The 23,104-nt window shown below is 53.9% G+C and overlaps 1 protein-coding gene across 1 annotated transcript in view; it reads left to right on the plus strand.

Annotated features, from left to right (window-relative positions):
• Window positions 1-511: 511 nt before the first annotated feature.
• LOC137307515 (unconventional myosin-IXb-like) overlaps window positions 512-23,104 on the plus strand; it is a 48,073-nt gene continuing 25,480 nt past the window's right edge. The window contains 11 exon segments of the mRNA XM_067976843.1: window positions 512-641; window positions 2,381-2,420; window positions 3,547-3,669; window positions 4,182-4,262; window positions 4,515-4,625; window positions 5,281-5,403; window positions 8,471-8,620; window positions 9,329-9,495; window positions 13,408-14,355; window positions 16,343-16,430; window positions 22,806-22,912. Of these exon segments, the coding sequence (XP_067832944.1) occupies window positions 547-641; window positions 2,381-2,420; window positions 3,547-3,669; window positions 4,182-4,262; window positions 4,515-4,625; window positions 5,281-5,403; window positions 8,471-8,620; window positions 9,329-9,495; window positions 13,408-14,355; window positions 16,343-16,430; window positions 22,806-22,912 (2,033 nt within the window). The 5' untranslated portion in view covers window positions 512-546.

The raw sequence follows: 23,104 nt of genomic DNA on the forward strand, positions 1-23,104 counted from the left end.
GGGCATTAAAATTCAACCACACAGGTGTGGGAGTGGAGTCACGTGTAGGCCCAGACTGGGTAAGAATGGCAGGTTCCCTTCCCTTCCCCGAAGGGCATTTGCGACCCAGCTGGGTTTTGATACCAATCCCACAGTTGCCACGGGCATTTTTCCCGCAAATTACCAGACTTGTTGACTTCAGCCTCACAACTTGCCACGGTGGGATTTGAACTCATGACCTCTCGTTCGCTCGCCCAGTCCCGGAACCGTGACTGCTCGGTTTGCTCAATTTGCTGGGTTTGGGGTAACGCCGCGGGGCTGCAGGAATATTGTTAACTGCACGTAGCTCACTTACAATCTGCTGAGACTCTGAATATAAATGGGCGTCAGATCACGAGTCTACGGCCTGCCGGGTAGCCTTGTTGCCATGGTGACAGCCCCGCTGATCACTTTTGTGCCCTTTTTGGTGATTGGTTCCCCCTCTAAACCTCTTCTTTATCTCCGTTCTCTCTCCCTTTTCCGTTTCTGTTCCGGGATTCGCCGTCTAGTGATTTGCATGCCCAGGTGATGAGGAGCATTCTGGGATGGGGTCAGTACAGCAATGACCCACAGGCCCTCCTCAAATCGCTGAAACGTCTCGAGAGACCCCACAGCCACTTCCTGTGAGTTTCCTTTGAGCTGTGTTCCCTCCGGCTGCCCCACTGCCTTTTCTTTAGATCAGACTGTGTTGTTCCTGTTTATTTTTCTGGGTGTAAAGATAATCCAATCACCTCCGGTGTACGTCCCTCCGATGTGCGAGACTTTCAGAAATTTGATAGGGGTCCCACACCCGAATAAAATAAACCCACAGGTAATCACTGGAAATATCCCCTGACTGGTGGAGATCACCTCCTTTACATCAACTCTGCAAAAGGAATTGAAAGTGTAAAGTGGGGGATGAGTGGGAAGGGAGGGGGTGGTGAATGGGAGACCGGGAAGGGGGGAGGTGTGAATGGGAGACCGGGAAGGGGGGAGGTGTGAATGGGAGACCGGGAAGGGGGGAGGGGTGAATGGGAGACCGGGAGACCGGGAGGGGAGGGGGGGCGAATGGGAGACCGGGAGGGGAGGGGGGGCGAATGGGAGACCGGGAAGGGGGGAGGGGCGAATGGGAGACCGGGAAGGGGGAGGGGTGAATGGGAGACCGGGAAGGGGGGAGGGGCGAATGGGAGACCGGGAAGGGGGAGGTGTGAATGGGAGACCGGGAAGGGGGGAGGTGTGAATGGGAGACCGGGAAGGGGGGAGGTGTGAATGGGAGACCGGGAAGGGGGGAGGTGTGAATGGGAGACCGGGAAGGGGGGAGGGGTGAATGGGAGACCGGGAAGGGGGGAGGGGTGAATGGGAGACCGGGAAGGGGGGAGGGGTGAATGGGAGACCGGGAAGGGGGGAGGGGTGAATGGGAGACCGGGAAGGGGGGAGGTGTGAATGGGAGACCGGGAGGGGAGGGGGGGCGAATGGGAGACCGGGAGGGGAGGGGGGGCGAATGGGAGACCGGGAGGGGAGGGGGGGGCGAATGGGAGACCGGGAGGGGAGGGGGGGCGAATGGGAGACCGGGAGGGGAGGGGGGGCGAATGGGAGACCGGGAGGGGAGGGGGGGCGAATGAATGGGAATCCTCCTGTTTGATGAATCGAGTGCCCTTGCACTCTGAATTTGAGTTTACTCCCCTTTTGCCGTGAGTGGTGAGAAGGTCCAAGGGCAGAGACCTCAGCGAGTGACATATCGACACCCAGAAGAAGGAGAACAGCAATAACCGTCTAAAGAAAAAGTGGAAAGTCAGTGGTGGAGTTTCTCTGCGAGAGTGCATGGATTACTGAACAGTTATTGAAAGTTAACGGCCTCTATCCTCAGAGTGTTGTTTGGAAATGGGTTCGGCCAAAGTTGGTACCAGATCTCGGCAATTGCTGCTCAGAATCCCAGTGCTCGCACGTGTTCAATTCTAAAGTGGTTCTTTGACCCCCGACCCCTGGTATGTGGGGTTGGTAAAAGTTGGGTTTATTTCCAATCCAATATGGTGGTCAGAAACCAGCTGCCTGCCAACAGCACCGAGGCTTGGGAAGGAGCAGCTCTCCCGATTGGAGGGAGGGCCTGACGAACGCTGGGAAGTTGTGTCAGTCCCATCTCGCCGTCTTCAGGAGACCCGGTGCTCGGTTTGAAGTGATAATTATTCAGCCAATCCTTGCACTCTCGGAACTGGCCATTTCAGCTATTCAGCAACCCGCTTCCTGCCCATTCGTGCCTTGCATTGTGGGCCAGCCAAACTCTTCGGCCTTGCTCTGACTCATGCTGCTCGCTGATTGGACTAACCCTCTCTCTCGCAAAAATTATTTTAAAAAAAACAAAAAAACCACTTTGATATCTCAACAGGAAAAATAAAGGTTTGAAACCAAAGCTGGTCGTTCCCAAGGTAAATGTCCTTTTTTGAATAAATGTTTAACCTTTTTGAACTTTGCTGTTCGACATTAAAGTTAGAATAATGAGCATTAAAAACCTCAAGATGTGGTCATGGGGCATCTCATGAACCAGCCGTTCTCCTTGGATGTGTAGATGTGAAGCCCGAGATTAGTTGTCCCTGAGACCCCCAATTATTCTCTTGTGTTAACTTCTAAAGGCCAAGCTAATGGTTGGTGATATTAATGGTTGAACATTTAATGATTGATATTATAATAGTCAGTGCTGGCCGTTCCCCACACAGTGTCAAATACAAACTAGTGTCACTGCTTAGTGTCCATGTGAGCAGATCCATGGCAAATTTGCCCCATGAGGATCAGGCAAGTGGCAAGAGGGGTTGAGGGGGTCGCAGGTATGTTTCCAGATAAGGACCCCTCCCCAACGCCCTGGTCTAGGGGTTCTTAATTCCACACTATTGTAGGGGCTGAGCCCAGCTGTGAGACACCTCCTCCTCCTTCCCCCACTTCCCTCCCTCCCATTCCCCCTCCCCATCTCTCTTCCGCCCGCCCCCCCCAGTTCTGATCCAAAAGCTCGGTCTCCAGCACAGTGCCAGGTCTCCTGGTCTGAAGGATCTACGCTCCTGGCACACCCTGGTGGTGGGTGATGGAGGTATCAGAGGAGGTGGAATAGCTGGTACCAGACGTGTAAGGAAACGGGACTTGATTCAGTTCGACCCAATTGTTTACAATTTATCGGTTCTAGGGATGTGGCTGATGCCAACGTTTATCCCTCGATCCCCTGAAGTTTGAAGAGTCAACCACAGAGTGTGGATTGGAGTCCCGTGTGAACCCACACCGGGTCAGGGCGGCAGGTTCATTTCCCCACTTGGGTTCCCAACGGCAACTTTTGTGGTCACTGACTATCAAATTTATTGAATTTAATTTTACAACTCGTCCTGGTGGGATTTCAACTTGTGACCAATAGGATTCTGGACCAGTACTGTAACCGCAGTGTGATGGGGGGAGGGGTGCTGAACCCCAATGATGTTATTGCGAATATCTGCTAAATGCTCAGCGTGTTCTGTGTTAATAAACCAAACTCCTGCCAATTCCTCTCTCTCCCCAATCTACATCCTCCTCCAGAACCTCATTGACTCGGATTCCTTAAAGTACATTGTGAGAATGACACTCTACGATCGTACCACCAAATCTCTGCTTCACTTACACAAGAAGAAGAAACCGCCCAGTATCAGCGCACAGTTCCAGGTGAGTATCTAACCCGTGCTGTACCTGCCCTGGGAGTGTTTGATGCGACATTGTAGAGGGAGCTTTACTCTGTATCTAACCCGTGCTGTACCTGCCCTGGGAGTGTTTGATGGGACAGTGTCGAGGGAGCTTTACTCTGAATCTAACCCGTGCTGTACCTGCCCTGGGAGTGTTTGATGGGACATTGTAGAGGGAGCTTTACTCTGTATCTAACCCGTGCTGTACCTGCCCTGGGAGTGTTTGATGGGACATTGTAGAGGGAGCTTTACTCTGAATCTAACCCGTGCTGTATCTGTCCTGGGAGCGTTTGATGGGACAGTGTAGAGGGAGCTTTACTCTGAATCGAACCCGTGCTGTACCTGCCCTGGGAGCATTTGATGGGACAGTGTAGAGGGAGCTTTACTCTGAATCTAACCTGTGCTGGGGAACTGAACCCAGTGAGAATCAGATCCTTCAAACAGGGAAAATAAATGATCCCAGCTTGTTTACATCGATTCTGATTTATTTTCCAGGCCTCTCTGAATAAACTAATGGAGACCCTGGGAAAAGCTGAGCCTTTCTTCATTCGATGTATCCGTTCAAATGATAAAAAGGTGAGGAACATTCTTGAGACTGGGTCAGCGGTTCGGGATTGAAGAAACCATTGTGGTTCCATTTAGTGTGGGCCTGTCGGATGCTCTGACCGTCTCTGAACCTGCTGGATGTCAGTGAATGATTTGAGCCTCCTCAGTGGGCAAAGTGTCTGTCTGGGGGGTGTGTGTATGTGTGTGTCTGTCTGGTGCCTGTTTGATAAATGCCCGCCTGGTGTCGTTCCATCTGGTAACCGTCTCTCTGTCTCTCTCCAGTTGGAGCTCTGCTTTGATGATGAGCTCGTGCTGCAGCAGCTGAAATACACGGGAATGCTCGAGACCGTCCGAATCCGGCGATCTGGGTACAGCGCCAAGTACACGTTCCAGGTGATGGGGGCAACGGAAAGGGGGCCAGGGCAAAAGGCGGGGGGAAAGGGGGCAAAGTCATCACAGAGAAGTGGTTTAGACTCGGTCCAGGTAGTCTGCATGTCATGTGTCTGCTCCTTCCTCCGTACCCCAGTGAGAGTCGGTGCCCGTGGAACCCGTACCCCAGTGAGAGTCAGTGCCCGTGGAACCCGTACCCCAGTGAGAGTCAGTGCCCGTGGAACCCGTACCCCAGTGAGAGTCAGTGCCCGTGGAACCCGTACCCCAGTGAGAGTCAGTGCCCGTGGAACCCGTACCCCAGTGAGAGTCAGTGCCCGTGGAACCCGTACCCCAGTGAGAGTCAGTGCCCGTGGAACCCGTACCCCAGTGAGAGTCAGTGCCCGTGGAACCCGTACCCCAGTGAGAGTCAGTGCCCGTGGAACCCGTACCCCAGTGAGAGTCAGTGCCCGTGGAACCCGTACCCCAGTGAGAGTCAGTGCCCGTGGAACCCGTACCCCAGTGAGAGTCAGTGTCCGTGGAACCCGTACCCCAGGGAGAGTCAGTGCCTGTGGAACCCGTACCCCAGTGAGAGTCAGTGTCCCTGAACAGCTTTGCCCTCAGTAACAGTACAGTGTGATGTTAACCTCAGTCCCTCACTTCTAACCCTTTTCTGTTTAAGGAATTCATGGATCAGTTCCAGGTTTTGTTGCCCAAGAATGCTGAGCCAGTGCAGGAAGCGATCGCGGCCTTGTTCAACAGGCTGAAATTGAACAGGGACAACTGCCAGATTGGAAAAACCAAGGTAAGATCAGACAGCCAGGCCTCGACTGCCAGTTTATTGGCAGCAGGTTCTGGAGGAGAGGCAGGCGGTGAGATGTGATGCACAAACATCAGTCATGGTTGCTCGTGTATTTTACCAGGTTCGAGCTGATATCAGAATGTTGCAGTAGCTGTTTGTGTCACTAGGGGTCCCCAGTGTAGGGATATAGGAACAGGAGGAGGCCATTCAGCCCCTCGAGCCTGTTCCGCCATTCAATTAGATCATGGCTGATCTGTACCTTAACTCCATCCACCTGCCTTGGCTCCATATCCATTAATCCCCTGACCCAACAAAAATCCATCAATCTCAGTTTTGAAATTTTCAATTGACCCCCAGCCTCAACAGCTTTTTTGGGGGAGAGAGTTCCAGATTTCCGCTCCCCTTTGTGTGAAGAAATGCTTCCTGACATCACCCCTGAACGACCTAGCTGTAAATTTAAGATTATTCCTCCTTGTTCTGGACTCTCCCACCAGAGGAAATAGTTTCTCTCTATCTCCCTCTCTATCGGTGTCAGCCCTGGCTCAGTGGGCAGCACTCTCTCACCTCTGAGTCAGAAGGTTGTGGGTTCAAGTCCCACTCCAGAGACTTGAGCACAAAATCTAGGCTGACTCTCCCAGTGCAGTACTGAGGGAGTGCTGCACTGTCGGAGGTGCCGTCTTTCAGATGAGATGTTAAACCGAGGTCCTGTCTGCCCTCAGGTGGACGTAAAAGATCCCACGGCCACTATTTTAAAGAAGAGCAGGGGAGTTCTCTCCGGTGTCCTGGCCAATATTTATTCCTCAACCAACATCACTAAAAACTTAGCAAATTGCTGTTTGTGTTTGCCGCAATTCCTACTTTACACCAGTGGCTGCACTTCAAAAAATACTTCATTGGCTGTGAGGCACTTTGGGACGTTCTGAAGTTGTGAAAGGCTCTATAGAAATGCAAGTCTGTCTTTCTTTTTATTCTATCAAATCCTTTAATTATCTTAAACACCTCGATTAGATCACCCCTCAACCTCCTATACTCGAGGGAATACAAGCCCAGTCTATGCAACCTGTCCTTATAATTTAACCCTTTAAACCCCGGTATCATTCTGGTGAATCTGCACTGCACCCCCTCCAAGGCCAATCTCTCCTTCCTGAGGGGCGGGGCCCAGAACTGAACCCAGTCTCCAGACGGGGTCTGACCAGAGCTTAAAAACAATAACATAATATTCACCCCTTTGTATTCCAGCCCTCTTAAGATAAAAGCCAACATTCCATTAGCCTTTTAAGTTATTTTTTGTGTCTGTCCAGTAACTTTTAGTGATTTCTGTTCTTGGACCCCTAAATCTCTCTGCTCATCCACAGTTCCCACCTTCTCACCATTTAGAAAATACCCTGATTGATCTTTCTTAGGTCCAAAGTGGATGATCTCACACTTTCCCACATTGTGAGTCACAGTTTCTCTCCCACTCACTCAATCTCTCAATGTCTCTTTGCAACTTTCTGCTCCCATCTACACTATTTACTGAGCCGCCTCACTTAATGTTGTCACATCCTGCCAATTTGAGTACATTCCCATTATCCCTGCTCTCTGGAACATAAGAAATAGGAGCAGGAATAGGCCACCCGGCCCCTCGAGCCTGCTCTGACGTTCAATAAAATCATGGCTGATCTTCGACCTCAGTCCCACTTTCCTGCCTGATCCCCATTATCCCTTGATTCCCCTAGAGTCCAAAAGCTGTCTCCCACCTCCAAACCAATTCTCTGTCCAAGCCAATAGGTTGCCTCTAATGCTCCATCTAGTGATTAAAAAGGATACTGGAGCGTTTCAATTTACTCAGCGGGTCCAACTGCATCTACATTAATACTAAATGCAAAGACCTTGGCTTTGTAAAGTTTTCCATCCCAGAAGAGGAGAGACTGCAGTAATCCTGCAGAAAAACTCCCGAAGGCTGAGTGGGGAAGTGGACTGCATGGTCTGATAGTGAGGCAAATGGCAAAGGATGCCCCAGAGTTTGTTCCCCAGTCTACACTGAGGTGGGGCCTGGGTCAGTTCTATTCGCTCTGCAATTGCACAGGATCTCGGTCTGGGAAAGGGGGAAATCAGCCAGCATTCCTGCTCCTGATTATTGTGCAGTGACCTCTTTTTTATTCATTCCTGGGATGTGGGTGTCGCTAGCGAGGCTGGCATTTATTGCTCATCCCTAGTTACTCCTTGAGAAGGTGGTGGTGAGCCGCCTTCTTGAACCGCTGCAGTCCATGTGATGAAGGTTCTCCCACAGTCCTGTTAGGAAGGGAGTTCCAGGATTTTGACCCAGCGACGATGAAGGAACGGCGATATATTTCCAAGTCGGGATGGTGTGTGACTTGGAGGGGAACGTGCAGGTGGTGTTGTTCCCATGTGCCTGCTGCCCTTGTCCTTCTAGGTGGTAGAGGTCGCGGGTTTGGGAGGTGCTGTCGAAGAAACCTTGGCGAGTTGCTGCAGTGCATCCTGTGGATGGTACACACTGCAGCCACGGTGCGCCGGTGGTGAAGGGAGTGAATGTTTAGGGTGGTGGATGGGGTGCCAATCAAGCGGGCTGCTTTGTCCAGGATGGTGTCGAGCTTCTTGAGTGTTGGAGCTGCACTCATCCAGGCAAGTGGAGAGTATTCCATCACACTCCTGACTTGTGCCTTGTAGATGGTAGAAAGGCTTTGGGGATTAAGGAGGTGAGTCACTCACCGCAGAATACCCAGCCTCTGACCTGCTCTTGTAGCCACGGCATTTATGTGGCTGGTCCAATTGGAGATGCAGTGTGTGGCCATTCAGGCGAGGACAGAATCGGACTTGTGCACCATCCTCCTGGGTTTAACGGCCTCCAACACTCTGACTGTGAAGAACGGGCAGAGACAGCGGAATCGGTCTGACACCTGGTGGAGTTCCATCTCCACAACAAACCAGGATAGGATTGGGGGGATAATCTCAATATCACGCAACTCCTTCAGAGCAGACTGGGGCCCAACCTAACCGTGGCCCTTTTCATTGATTGACGTTGCTGTAATTTGTTTTTTTGTCTGTCCTCCCCGGCCCCCCCAAACAGGTTTTTATGAAGGAAACAGAACGACAGAAACTTCAGGATATTTTGCACAAGGAGGTGATGCGTAAAATCCTTCTCCTGCAAACCTGGTTCCGGGCGATTCAGGAAAGGAGACGGTTCCTGAAGATGAAGCAAGCGGCGATCACCATCCAGGTACGGCTGGCTCAACGCAGCTTAAACACTTTGTTAAACACTTAAAGGCAGTCGGCTTGAGGTGTCACAATCTTATTCAAAGTCTGGGTAACGGCAGTTACTGCAATCCAAACATAAACCACTGTGTGAAGATTTAAAACATTTCGAGGGTCACTCACTGTGTAACTGTACAGAGTCACTATTTATTCAGGGTGAGGGTCACTCACTGTGTAACTGTACAGAGTCACTATTTATTCAGGGTGAGGGTCACTCACTGTGTAACTGTACAGAGTCCCTGTTTATTCAGGGTAAGGGTCACTCACTGTGTAACTGTACAGAGTCCCTGTTTATTCAGGGTAAGGGTCACTCACTGTGTAACTGTGCAGAGTCACTATTTATTCAGGGTGAGGGTCACTCACTGTGTAACTGTACAGAGTCCCTGTTTATTCAGGGTGAGGGTCACTCACTGTGTAACTGTACAGAGTCCCTGTTTATTCAGGGTGAGGGTCACTCACTGTGTAACTGTACAGGGTCACTCTTTATTCAGGGTGAGGGTCACTCACTGTGTAACTGTACAGAGTCCCTGTTTATTCAGGGTGAGGGTCACTCACTGTGTAACTGTACAGAGTCACTGTTTATTCAGGGTGAGGGTCACTCACTGTGTAACTGTACAGAGTCACTCTTTATTCAGGGTGAGGGTCACTCACTGCGACTGATCTCTTTCTGCAGGCATATTGCCGCTCATACCTGGTGAGGTTGGCCTTGCAGAGGAACAACGCTGCGAGTATAATCCAGCTGGTGTGGCGGGGCCACGTCCAAAAGCGAGCCTATCAGAAGCAGATCCGCGGGATCTTGCTGTGCCAGGCGGCCAGTCGTGGATATCTTGCACGGAAAAGGTAACTGTCAGTACAGCTTTAATAAAACCGTCCAGCTCGTCAGGATGCTCCAGAATCAAATGATTAGCTGTTGTGGTGTTAACCCTTTAACCTCCACTGGCTTCCAATTCCTCCACCTCCCTGTATTGAATTCAAAATCCTCGTCTTCGTTTATTAATCACCCCCCCTTTCCCTCCTCCTCAGTCTCATAGGAACAGGAGGAGGCCATTCAGCCCCTCGAGCCTGTTCCGCCACTCAATTAGATCATGGCTGATCTGTATCTTAACTCCATTTACCCGCTGTGGTTCTGTAACCCTTAATCCCCTCACCCAACAAAAATCAATCAATCTCAGTTTTGACATTTTCAATTGACCCCCAGCCTCAACAGCTTTTTTGGGGGAGAGAGTTCCAGATTTCCACTCCCCTTTGTGTGAAGAAGTGCTTCCTGACATCACCCCTGAACGGCCTAGCTCTAATTTTAAGATTATTCCCCACCAGAGGAAATAGTTTCTGTCCGTCCACCCTGTCAAATGCTTCCTGCCTCTGCAGCCTCCTCCCCGTCCCCTCCTCACTCCACCCCACCTTCGTGGGCACACCCTCCAACTGTCTTGGGCCCCACACTCTGGAATTCCAGCCCTACACCTCTCCCCTCTCCACTCCTTCAATACCCACCTCCTTGACCGTGACTCTGGTTACCTCCCCCAGAGTTTCTCCTGTCCAGTTTTGTCTCTGGGAAGCTCTTGTGTTGGGTCCCTGTGTAAATCAAGCTGTTGTTAACCGATTCAGTTGATGCACTAACTTATTGGTCACCCTTTAACCTTCACTGGCTTCCAATTCCCTGGGGTGAGGTAAGAGTGACTGCCCTTGAAATAAAGGCAGTATCAGACCGAGTGTGAAACCGCGGAGCCCCAGTAAACCTGGTCAAGGGGGACCAGGGCGAAAAGTCTCCAGTGGCTGGAGTCATACCAAGCACAAAGGAAGATGGTAGTGGTTGTTGGAGGCCAATCATCTCAGCCCCAGGACATTGCTGCAGGAGTTCCTCAGGGCAGCGTCCTAGGCCCAACCATCTTCAGCTGCTTCATCAATGACCTTCCCTCCATCATAAGGTCAGAAGTGGGGAAGTTCGCTGATGATTGCACAGTGTTCAGTTCCATTCGAAACCCTCAGATAATGAAGCAGTCCGAGCCCGCTTGCAGCAAAACCTGGACAACATCCAGGCTTGAGCTGAAAAATGGGAAGTAACATTTGTGCCAGACAAGTGCCAGGCAATGACCATCTCCAACAAGAGAGAGTCTAACCACCTCTTCTTGACATTCAACGGCATTACCATCGCCGAGTTTTTTTTTTATTCGTTCACGGGATGTGGGCGTCGCTGGCGAGGCCGGCATTTATTGCTCATCCCTGATTGCCCTTGAGAAGGTGGTGGTGAGCTGCCTTCTTGAACCATTGCAGTCCGTGTGGTGAAGGTTCTCCCACAGTGCTGTTAGGAAGGGCATTCCAGGATTTTGACCCAGCGATGATGAAGGAACGGCGATATATTTCCAAGTCGGGATGGTGTGTGACTTGGAGGGGAACGTGCAGGTGGTGTTGTTCCCATGTGCCTGCTGCCCTTGTCCTTCTAGGTGGTAGAGGTCACAGGTTTGGGAGGTGCTGTCGAAGAAGCCTTGGCGAGTTGCTGCAGTGCATCCTGTGGATGGTACACACTGCAGCCACGGTGCACCTGAGGTGAAGGGAGTGAATGTTTAGGGTGGTGGATGGGGTGCCAATCAAGCGGCTGCTTTGTCCTGGATGGTGTCGAGCTTCTTGAGTGTTGTTGGAGCTGCACTCATCCAGGCAATTGGAGAGTATTCCATCACACTCCTGACTTGTGCCTTGTAGATGGTTGAAAGGCTTTTTGGAATCAGGAGGTGAGTCACTCGCCGCAGAATACCCAGCCTCTGACCTGCTCTTGTAGCCACAGTATTTATGTGGCTGGTCCAGTTAGGTTTCTGGTCAATGGTGACCCCCAGGATGTTGATGGTGGGGGATTCGGCGATGGTAATGCCGTTGAATGTCAAGGGGAGGTGGTTAGATTCTCTCTTGTTGGAGATGGTCATTGCCTGGCATTTGTCCGGCGCGAATGTTACTTGCCATTTATCAGCCCAAGCCTGGATGTTGTCCAGGTCTTGCTGCATGCGGGCACGGACTGCTTCATTATCTGAGGGGTTGCGAATGGAACTGAACACTGTGCAATCATCAGCGAACACCCCCATTTCTGACTTTATGATGGAGAGAAGGTCATTGATGAAGCAGCTGAAGATGGTTGGGCCTAGGACGCTTCCCTGAGGAACTCCTGCAATGTCCTCGGGCTGAGATGATTGGCCTCCAACAACCACTACCATCTTCCTTTGTGCTTGGTATGACTCCAGCCACTGGAGAGTTTTCCCCCGATTCCCATTGACTTCAATTTTACGAGGGCTCCTTGGTGCCACACTCGGTCAAATGCTGCCTTGATGTCAAGGGCAGTCACTCTCACCTCACCTCTGGAATTCAGCTCTTTTGTCCATGTTTGGACCAAGGCTGTAATGAGGTCTGGAGCCGAGTGGTCCTGGCGGGACCCAAACTGAGCATCGGTGAGCAGGTTGTTGGTGAGTAAGTGCCACTTGATCGCACTGTCGATGACACCTTCCATCACTTTGCTGATGATTGAGAGTAGACTGATGGGGCGGTAATTGGCTGGATTGGATTTGTCCTGCTTTTTGTGGACAGGACGTACCTGGGCAATTTTCCACATTGTCGGGTAGATGCCAGTGTTGTAGCTGTACTGGAACAGCTTGGCTAGAGGCGCGGCCAGTTCTGGAGCACAAGCCTTCAGCACTACAGCCGGGATGTTGTCGGGGCCCATAGCCTTTGCTGTATCCAGTGCACTCAGCCGTTTCTTGATATCACGTGGAGTGAATCGAATTGGCTGAAGACTGGCTTCTGTGATGGTGGGGATATCGGGAGGAGGCTGAGATGGATCATCCACTCGGCACTTCTGGCTGAAGATGGTTGCAAACACTTCAGCCTTGTCTTTTGCACTCACGTGCTGGACTCCGCCATCATTGAGGATGGGGATGTTTACAGAGCCTCCTCCTCCCGTTAGTTGTTTAATTGTCCACCACCATTTACGTCTGGATGTGGCAGAACTGCAGAGCTTTGATCTGATCCATTGGTTGTGGAATCGCTTAGCTCTGTCTATAGCATGTTGCTTCCGCTGTTTAGCATGCATGTAGTCCTGTGTTGTAGCTTCACCAGGTTGGCACCTCAGCCTGGTGCTGCTCCTGGCATGCTCTTCTACACTCCTCATTGAACCAGGGTTGATCCCCTGGCTTCTTGGTAATGGTAGAGTGAGGAATATGCAGGGCCATGAGGTTACGATCCCCCGCCATCAACAACCTGAGAGGCACCATTGACCAGAAATTCAACTGGACCAACCGCATAAATTCTGTGGCCATTGGAGCAAGTCAGAGGCTGGGTATTCTGCGGTGAGTGACTCAGGAGTGTAATGGAATAATCTCGGCTGACGCTCCAGGGCAGTACTGAGAGAGTGCTGCCTCTTGGATGAGACATTGATCCCTCAGCTGGATGTAAAAGATCCCACGGCCACTATTTCGAAGAAGAGCAGGGGGGTTCCCCCGGTGTCCTGGGCCAATATTTATCCCTCAACCAACATCACTATAAAACATGATGATCTGGTTATTTTCTCGTTGCTATTTGTGGGATCTTGCTGTGCACAATTTAGCTGCCGTGTTTCCTACATTACAACAGTGACTACACTTCAAAGTACTTCATTGGCTGTAAAGTGCTTTGGAACGTCCTGAGGTCATGAAAGGCACGATAGAAATGCAATTTTTTTCTTTTTAACCCACTGCACCACTCGAATGAACTTTTAAATTGTTTTTTTGTTGCTAGGGTCCGTTTAATACGCCAGGAGCAGCAGAGAGTGCGAGAGGAAGCTGAAGGCAGGGAGCAGGCGATGCAGGCGGAGGAGAGGGAGCGAGATTCTGTCCCATCGCAGTCTCCATCTGACCTGGACACCCAAGGGGTTGATGGGAGCGAGGATTCCCCGGAACCCTCGACGGAAGCTGCTCGGGACGGAGACTCGCAGGAATCCCGGGAAAATACCACCGTTCCATCCCATAAACCCCCTACCGAGGTTACTGGGAGGTCAAACTCCTGCCGGGAAAAGCGGGAGAACCGTCGCATGAGAGGCCTGGAGCACGATAAACTCCAGAGGCAGCTGGTGTTTCCGACCCCTCAGGACGAGCCCTCGCCCCCCACTCTTGACCGGCCGGTTAAAACGATGGAGATCGTGGAAAAGATGGCACAAAATGCCAGCACCATGGGCAAGGGAGAGGTCAAGGGGCAGCTGGGCAACCGACGATCTTTGGGAGAGGAATGGCCAGAGAATTCCGCGCCGCTGGAGAGGACAAAAGCAGAGGAGTTAATCCAGGCACAGGGAGCGCAGCGAATCACGGATTCGGTCAGTAACAGCGAAAGGATGAAAGCAGCGGGAACGCCGGGTGAGCGCGGTGAAAATCAACACTCGCCGATCCAACTGAAGAGGCCAAAAAGCCTTCCTCTGATCACTGGCGAGGCTGCGCTTCCAAAGAAGGCAACTAGAGAAAGGGCCCAGGCCCAGGCCCAGGCCCAGGCCCAGGCCGCCGGTGAGGAGAACACCGGGCAGACACCTAGAAAAGTGCCGGATAGTCCTGGAGCCTCGCTGGGAACCATCCACCGCTACAATGACCACGGAAAGCTGAGAAACAAAGCGGAGAAGTGGAAAGATAAGAGGCACGGTGAGGTCACAAGCCCAATGGCGGAGAGGAAAGAAAATCATCCTCATGTGAAAAGCGGAAAGTGAGTATCAACCTGCTGCTCCAGGTCGTTCCGCGGCCCACTGGCTCAGGCCAATGGGGAGTAGGTGGATCAGCTGTGCAGCTGCTCTTTATTGGATTAGATTTGTGTTCTTTGGATGATCGGAATCCAACTGTACCGGGTGAGGGAGGGGATGTGACGTTGGAGTGAGGGGAGGGTCTCTCTAAGTTTTACCCCATTCACCACCCACTGTTAATGGGTCGGATTGTGAAAACGACTGGACGAGAACAATGACCGAAAAGACCAGCTGCCTTTTAACGGGTGGGAATGTGACCACCCAGTCATCTTAAATTGTAGGCAAGAGGGAGCTGAGGGAGCTGAGGGAGGTGAGGGAGGTGAGGGAGGTGAGGGAGCAGACTGGTTTCATCAGAAGTATCTGATTTCATTCAAAGCACAGTGAGAATCGAGTCTGATTGTCCGGGGTTTATGACCCGGGAATACTGATGTAAGGAGTGTTTTATTAATCTACACTCGCACCCTCGCCCTCTCTCTCTCTTCCCCTCGCCCTCTCTCTCTCTCTCCCTCGCTCTTTCTCTCTCCCTTGTGCTCTCTCCCGCTCCCTCTCGCCCTCCCTCTCCATCCCTCGCCCTCCCTCTCCATCCCTCGCCCTCCCTCTCGCAAACCCTCGCCCTCCCTCTCGCAAACCCTCGCCCTCCCTCTCGCCCTCCCTCTCGCCCTCCCTCTCGCCCTCCCTCTCGCCCTCCCTCTCGCCCTCCCTCTCGCCCTCCCTCGCCCTCCCTCTCGCCCTCCCTCTCTCCATCCCTCGCCCTCCCTCTCTCCATCCCTCGCCCTCCCTCTCTCCATCCCTCGCCCTCCCTCTCTCCATCCCTCGCCCTCCCTCTCTCCATCCCTCGCCCTCCCTCTCTCCATCCCTCGCCCTCCCTCTCTCCATCCCTCGCCCTCCCTCTCTCCATCCCTCGCCCTCCCTCTCTCCATCCCTCGCCCTCCCTCTCTCCATCCCTCGCCCTCCCTCTCGCCATCCCTCGCCCTCCCTCTCGCCATCCCTCGCCCTCCCTCTCGCCATCCCTCGCCCTCCCCCTCGCCCTCCCCCTCGCCCTCCCTCGCCCTCCCTCTCGCCATCCCTCGCCCTCCCTCTCGCCATCCCTCGCCCTCCCTCTCGCCATCCCTCGCCATCCCTCGCCCTCCCTCTCGCCATCCCTCGCCCTCCCTCTCGCCATCCCTCGCCCTCCCACTCGCCATCCCTCGCCATCCCTCGCCCTCCCTCTCGCCATCCCTCGCCCTCCCTCTCGCCATCCCTCGCCCTCCCTCTCGCCATCCCTCGCCATCCCTCGCCCTCCCTCTCGCCATCCCTCGCCCTCCCTCTCGCCATCCCTCGCCCTCCCTCTCGCCATCCCTCGCCCTCCCTCTCGCCATCCCTCGCCCTCCCCCTCGCCCTCCCTCGCCCTCCCTCTCTCCATCCCTCGCCCTCCCTCTCGCCATCCCTCGCCCTCCCTCTCGCCATCCCTCGCCCTCCCTCTCGCCATCCCTCGCCCTCCCTCTCGCCATCCCTCGCCCTCCCCCTCGCCCTCCCCCTCGCCCTCCCTCGCCCTCCCTCTCGCCATCCCTCGCCCTCCCTCTCGCCATCCCTCGCCCTCCCTCTCGCCATCCCTCGCCCTCCCTCTCGCCATCCCTCGCCCTCCCTCTCGCCATCCCTCGCCCTCCCTCTCGCCATCCCTCGCCCTCCCTCTCGCCATCCCTCGCCCTCCCTCTCGCCATCCCTCGCCCTCCCTCTCGCCATCCCTCGCCCTCCCTCTCGCCATCCCTCGCCCTCCCTCTCGCCATCCCTCGCCCTCCCTCTCGCCATCCCTCGCCCTCCCTCTCGCCATCCCTCGCCCTCCCTCTCGCCATCCCTCGCCCTCCCTCTCGCCCTCCCTCTCGCCCTCCCTCTCGCCATCCCTCGCCCTCCCTCGCCATCCCTCACCCTCCCTCTCCCTCTGTCTCACACTCTCTTTCTCTGATTTCCCAACAGGAACAAAGAGCTTTTATCTCGGGAGGACGGAGTGACTCTGACATTATCCTGCTCTCCGGAGGGTGTTGCTGAGACCCTGTCAAAAGAGGTAGGTGGGGGATGGGTAGGGAGGGGCGGAGGAGGGGCGAGGGGTGGGGGAGGAGAGGTAGGGGTTGGGGGGGAGAGACCCAAGGGATTTGTTGAGGATGCGGGAAACATCTGGCAGAGGGCTTGGGCTCGTCCCCTGCTGCCCGGGGAAACGCTGCCCCTTGTGGTACTGAGCTGTACAGGCCAGTCAGGGCCCAGGCCTCATCCCTGGGGTCTGAGTTGAGTTAGTTGATCGTTGAGGCATTCAAATTGGTCTCGGGTTAGGGAGGGGGGGAAATCAGCCGGGTCTCCAACTCCCGATGACCGTCCAGTGACTCCTTCCTAAACCTGTGAGCTGACATTGGGTGAGGACTTGGCCTTGTGCCTTCCACAGTCAAATAGCCTGTGAACCATTCACCATCTCGATTCACATGTGGAGAAGGTGCAAGAACAGAATCACAAGGATGATACCAGAACTGAGAGATTACACCTGTCAGGAAAGATTGAACAGGCTGGGGCTCTATTCTCTAGAAAATAGAAGACTGAGGGGTGACCTGATAGAGGTGTTTACAATTATGAAAGTGTTTGATAGGGTAGACGTAGAGAAGATGTTTCCACTTGTGGGGGAGACCAGAACTAGGGGCCATAAATATAAGATAGTCACTGATAAATCCAATAGGGAATTCAGGAGAAACTTCTTTACCCAGAGAGTGGTGAGAATGTGGAACTCGCTCCCACAAGGAGTAGTTGAGGCGAATAGTGTAGATACATTTAAGGGGAAGCTCGATAAACACGAGGGAGAAAGGAATAGAAGGATGTGCTGATAGGGTGAGATGAAGTAGGGAGGGAGGAGGCTCGTGTGGAGCATAAACACCAGCATAGACCTGTTGGGCCGAATGGCCTGTTTCTGTGCTGTTGGGAATGGGATTCCTGATGGATACAAGACCTGCAGGAAGATCCAGATTACAATGCAGCGGCAACTGGAGTTTCCCCTCCTTGATGGAAGGCCCCTCCTAAAGTACCTTCTGGCAGACGCACAGTCTCCACTTCCCCCTTTCAGACGCTGACCGACCTGCTGTGCATTTAAAACATTCACCTGCACTTCTCGCATCTTCGTTAAGGGTTACACATGAGTTAGCTGGGATCTAAGGGCAGAAATCGGTGCGTTCCCTCACCCCTTCCCCATCCCCTCCCCCACCCCCGTGACTCTTTCTCCCCCCCGGGACTCCCCTGCCTCTCTCCCCCGGGTCTCCCCTGTGCCTCCTCCCCCCCACCCACCCCGGGAACTCCACCTTCCTCCCCCCTTTGTATTTTTCTTGGTTTGCAATTGATGCTAAGATGCGATCCAGGCATCGCTGGGAGAGATGGATCATCTGTGGAGGATTAATTTAGTTACTAACACATGGAGCGGGTGGAAACCTGGCATTTCTCACCCACCAGACTGGGCTATTTTTAACTTGCGGTCCTGAGATATTGGATCAGGCTGTGTGCAGCTCGGGCCGGGCTCCAATCACATGGACCGCCCTCGAATCTGGTGACGAATCCGCTTCCCGGCGAGTCTTAATGGCTCCATCCCAACTTGGAATTGCAGCCTCTGCGTTTCCAGGGTGACATATTGGATTGTGTGAGTGTGAGCATTGTCCCAGTGTGTGTGAGTGTGAGCATTGTCCCAGTGTGTGTGAGTGTGAGCATTGTCCCAGTGTGTGTGAGTGTGAGCATTGTCCCAGTGTGTGTGAGTGTGAGCATTGTCCCAGTGTGTGTGAGTGTGAGCATTGTCCCAGTGTGTGTGAGTGTGAGCATTGTCCCAGTGTGTGTGAGTGTGAGCATTGTCCCAGTGTGTGTGAGTGTGAGCATTGTCCCAGTGTGTGTGAGTGTGAGCATGTGTACATTAACCGACACACTGGGCCAGTGCATGTTCTCCTCTTATACACACACCCCCCAATTATGCTCATGCTCAATCTCACTCTAACACACTCTCGCTGTCCCTCCCACTCCCTCCCTCTTTGCCCCCCCCCTCCCCCCTCCTCCACTCACCTGGTCAGACTGTCCTATCTCCGTTCCCTTTTCTCAGCTCAGGTTGGGGTTGAAGTTGGTGTAGTTAAAGTAGGGGGTCAACGAGAAGGCAGTCCACAGTCGAATAGTCAAACTGGGGCTCCGAATGGAGCAGGACTGATGAGCCACATGTCCTTTTCTCACTCTGAATTGTCTTCCTTCCCCTCTCCACAATTTAAAAAAAAACTCTCCCAGAATATCCCTTCAATTCTTACACAAACCATTCACCTGCCCAGAGGAGTGTTTGGCTGGTGTCTGTTCTCCAGGTCTCCCTGTAGATTCTTCCCTCCAGACCATGTCACGGGTTCTCGACCTTCACCCAACCCATCGCGATCTCGGTGCCCAAGTACGTGAAACCCATCTGCCAACCACCACTCCATGTGGCCAAGGTGCCCACTGACGGGGGTCCAGTTCCCTGAGTGGATGGGGACAGTGGGGTGTGGACTGGACCGTGTGTTTCCATGGGGACAGTGGGGTGTGGACTGGACCGTGTTTCCATGGGGACAGTGGGGTGTGGACTGGACTGTGTTTCGGTGGGGTGTGAACTGGACTGTGTTTCCGTGGGATGGTGGGGTGTGGACTGGACCGTGTGTTTCCATGGGGACAGTGGGGTGTGGACTGGACCGTGTGTTTCCATGGGGACAGTGGGGTGTGGACTGGACTGTGTTTCCGTGGGGACAGTGGGGTGTGGACTGGACTGTGTTTCCATGGGGATGGTGGGGTGTGGACTGGACCGTGTGTTTCCATGGGGACAGTGGGGTGTGAAATGGACTGTGTTTCCATGGGGACGGTGGGATGTGGACTGGACCGTGTGTTTCCATGGGGATGGTGGGGTGTGGACTGGACTGTGTTTCCATGGGGATGGTGGGGTGTGGACTGGACCGTGTGTTTCCATGGGGACAGTGGGGTGTGGACTGGACTGTGTTTCCATGGGGACGGTGGGGTGTGGACTGGACTGTGTTTCCATGGGGACGGTGGGGTGTGGACTGGACTGTGTTTCCATGGGGACGGTGGGGTGTGGACTGGACTGTGTTTCCATGGGGATGGTGGGGTGTGGACTGGACCGTGTGTTTCCATGGGGACAGTGGGGTGTGGACTGGACTGTGTGTTTCCATGGGGACGGTGGGGTGTGGACTGGACCGTGTGTTTCCATGGGGACGGTGGGGTGTGGACTGGACCGTGTGTTTCCATGGGGACGGTGGGGTGTGGACTGGACCGTGTGTTTCCATGGGGACAGTGGGGTGTGGACTGGACTGTGTTTCCATGGGGATGGTGGGGTGTGGACTGGACCGTGTGTTTCCATGGGGACGGTGGGGTGTGGACTGGACCGTGTGTTTCCATGGGGACGGTGGGGTGTGGACTGGACTGTGTTTCCATGGGGACGGTGGGATGTGGACTGGACCATGTGTTTCGATGGGGGAGGGGAGAGTTATATGTATGGACTGGACCGTGTGTTTGCGTGGACGGAGGGGAGAGGGATGTGGATTCAGTTGCTGGTGATCCAGAGGGAAGCTGTTAAAAGAAAATGAATGATTGCAACCCAGCCTCAGTGCCGTTCACTCTGTTTGGAGTTTTGACCATTTAATTGCAGCTGACCCAAACAGGAATTCCTTCCTTTTTAATTTAGCTCTTTCCTTTGATTATATTTGAATAGATTCCAGTTGTGACTCTTTCATATCCTCAGGCTGTTTGTCAGCCCTGGGCGTGCGTTGAAAGAGAGTTCTCTGCCCCTCTCATGGGCTGCCTTGCCTATTCCCCCCCCTCGCTAAAATTCTCAACGGAATTGGGGACACAACAACAACAACTTGCATTTATATAGCGCCTGAAATGTAGTAAAATGTCCCAAGGCGCTTCACAGGAACGATTATCTAACAAAATTTGACACCGAGCCACATAAGGAGATATTGGGACAGGTGACCAAAAGCTTGGTCAAAGAGGTAGGTTTTAAGGGCATCTTAAAGGAGGAGAGAGAGGTGGAGAGGTTTAGGGAGGGAATTCCAGAGCTTAGGCCCTAGGCAGCTGAAGGCACGGCCGCCAATGGTGGAGCGATGAAAATCGGGGATGCGCAAGAGGCCAGAATTGGAGGAGCGCAGAGATCTCGGAGGGTTGTAGGGTTAGAGGAGGTTACAGAGATAGGGAGGGGGGCGAGGGCCATGGAGGGATTTGAAAACAAGGATGAGAATTTTAAAATCGAGGCGTTGCCAGACCGGGAGCCAATGTAGGTCAGCGAGCACGGGGCGTGGGGGTGATGGGTGAACAGGACTTGGTGCGAGTTAGGATACGGGGCAGCAGAGTTTTGGATGAGCTCAAGTTTATGGAGGGTGGGAGATGGGAGGCCGGCCAGGAGAGCATTGGAATAGTCGATCTGAAGGTAACAAAGGCACGGATGAGGTGAGTCAGGGGCGGGGATGGGCGATGTTACGGAGGTGGAAGTCGGCGGTCTCGGTGATGGAGCGGATATGTGGTTGGAAGCTCATCTCAGGGTCAAATAGGACGTCGAGGTTATGAACGTTCTGGTTCAGCCTCAGACCGTGGCCGGGGAGAGGGACGGAGTCGGTGGTGAGGAAACTGAATTAGTCGTGGGGACCAAAGACAATGACTTCGGTCTTCCCAATATTTAGTTGGAGGAAATTTTTTACGCAGCGAGTTGTTCTGATCTGGAATGCGCTGCCTGAAAGGGCGGTGGAAGCAGATTCAATAATAACTTTCAAAAGGGATTTGGATAAATACTTGAAAAGGAAAAATTTGCAGGGCTGTGGGGAAAGAGCAGGGGGGAGTGGGGCTAATTGGACAGCTCTTTCAAAGAGCCGGCACAGGCACGATGGGCCGAATGGCCTCCTTCCGTGTTTCTATGAGGAGAAGGACGAATATGAAGAGTTCTGGCCGGTGGTGAACCTGCCCCAAGCAGGGAGGCTGTGGGAAATAGAGGTCCCTCAGGGGTGGCTCTCCTGGGCCTGGTCCTGGGACACTTTGGCGGCAGAGGGCAGAAGCAGCTCTGCTTCCCGGGATTGCTGGTCTGTACAGAACCACACAGGATCACCCCACCCACACCCACACCCCCCCCACTAACTGGGAAACAATTTATTTTGTTTTTTTTGTGAAAACAGAATTTATGGCTCTTGTTGGGTTTTTACTTGGAAAAAATTTCTAATAAAATTTATATCTCTCTCCTCTCTCTCTCTCCCCCCTCCATTCTCTCCTTCCTCTCCCTCTCCCTCTCTCTGTCTCTCTTCTATCCCTTTCTCTCTTCCTCCTCCCTTTCTCTCTTCCTCTCCCTTTCTCTCTTCCTCTCCCCTTTCTCTCTCTCTCTCCTTCTCTCCTTTCTCTTCCTCTCGCTCTCCCTCCCTCCCCATCTCCCTCCCTCCCTCTCCTTCCCTCTCTCCCTCTCCTTCTCCCTCTCTCCATCTCCCTCCGTCCATCTCCATCTCCTCCGTCCATCTCCATCTCCCTCCGTCCATCTCCATCTCCCTCCGTCCATCTCCATCTCCCTCCGTCCATCTCCATCTCCATCTCCTCCGTCCATCTCCATCTCCATCTCCCTCCATCTCCATCTCCCTCCATCTCCATCTCCATCTCCCTCCATCTCCATCTCCATCTCCCTCCCTCCATCTCCCTCCCTCCATCTCCCTCCCTCCATCTCCCTCCCTCCATCTCCCTCCCTCCATCTCCCTCCCTCCATCTCCCTCCCTCCATCTCCCTCCCTCCATCTCCCTCCCTCCATCTCCCTCCCTCCATCTCCCTCCCTCCATCTCCCTCCCTCCATCTCCCTTCCCCCTCCCTCCATCTCCCTTCCCCCTCCCTCCATCTCCCTTCCCCCTCCCTCCATCTCCCTTCCCCCTCCCTCCATCTCCCTTCCCCCTCCCTCCATCTCCCTCCCCCCTCCCTCCATCTCCCTCCCCCCCTCCCTCCATCTCCCTCCCCCCTCCCTCCATCTCCCTCCCCCCCTCCCTCCATCTCCCTCCCCCTCTCCCTCCATCTCCCTCCCCCTCTCCCTCCATCTCCCTCCCACCCCCTCCCTCCATCTCCCTCCCCCCTCCCTCCATCTCCCTCCCCCCTCCCTCCATCTCCTCCCCCTCCCCCCCTCCCTCCATCTCCCTCCCCCCTCCCTCATCTCCCTCCCCCCCTCCCTCCATCTCCCTCCCCCCCCTCCCTCCATCTCCCTCCCCCCCCTCCCTCCATCTCCTCCCCCCCTCCCTCCATCTCCCTCCCCCCTCCCTCCATCTCCCTCCCCCCCCTCCCTCCATCTCCCTCCCCCCCTCCCTCCATCTCCCTCCCCCCTCCCTCTCTCTTCCTCTCCTGCCCTCTCTCTCCCCCTCCCTCTCTCCCTCCCTTCTTCCCCCTCTAGAGTCCAACGAACGGACCCCAGGATGGTGACAGAACCCCAACAAAACAGTCGGTGCAAAAGAAGTTGTCTCAGGAGCAGGACCCTGCGCAGCCACTCGAATCTCCCAAGTACGTCCGAGACTTTGTTTGTTTCTCACTGGAGGCTCTCACGCACAGGAGAAGGTCACTAGTCTGTCCTGAGGCACGACAATTCACCCCCACACCCCTGGGCTGGGGACGGGGAAATCATCATCATCAATAACTTCCATTTATATAGCGCCTTTAATGTAGTAAAATGTCCCAAGGTGCTTCACAGGAGCG

Source organism: Heptranchias perlo, unplaced genomic scaffold (genome assembly GCF_035084215.1).
Source record: "Heptranchias perlo isolate sHepPer1 unplaced genomic scaffold, sHepPer1.hap1 HAP1_SCAFFOLD_1025, whole genome shotgun sequence".
Classification (NCBI taxonomy): Eukaryota; Metazoa; Chordata; class Chondrichthyes; order Hexanchiformes; family Hexanchidae; genus Heptranchias; species Heptranchias perlo.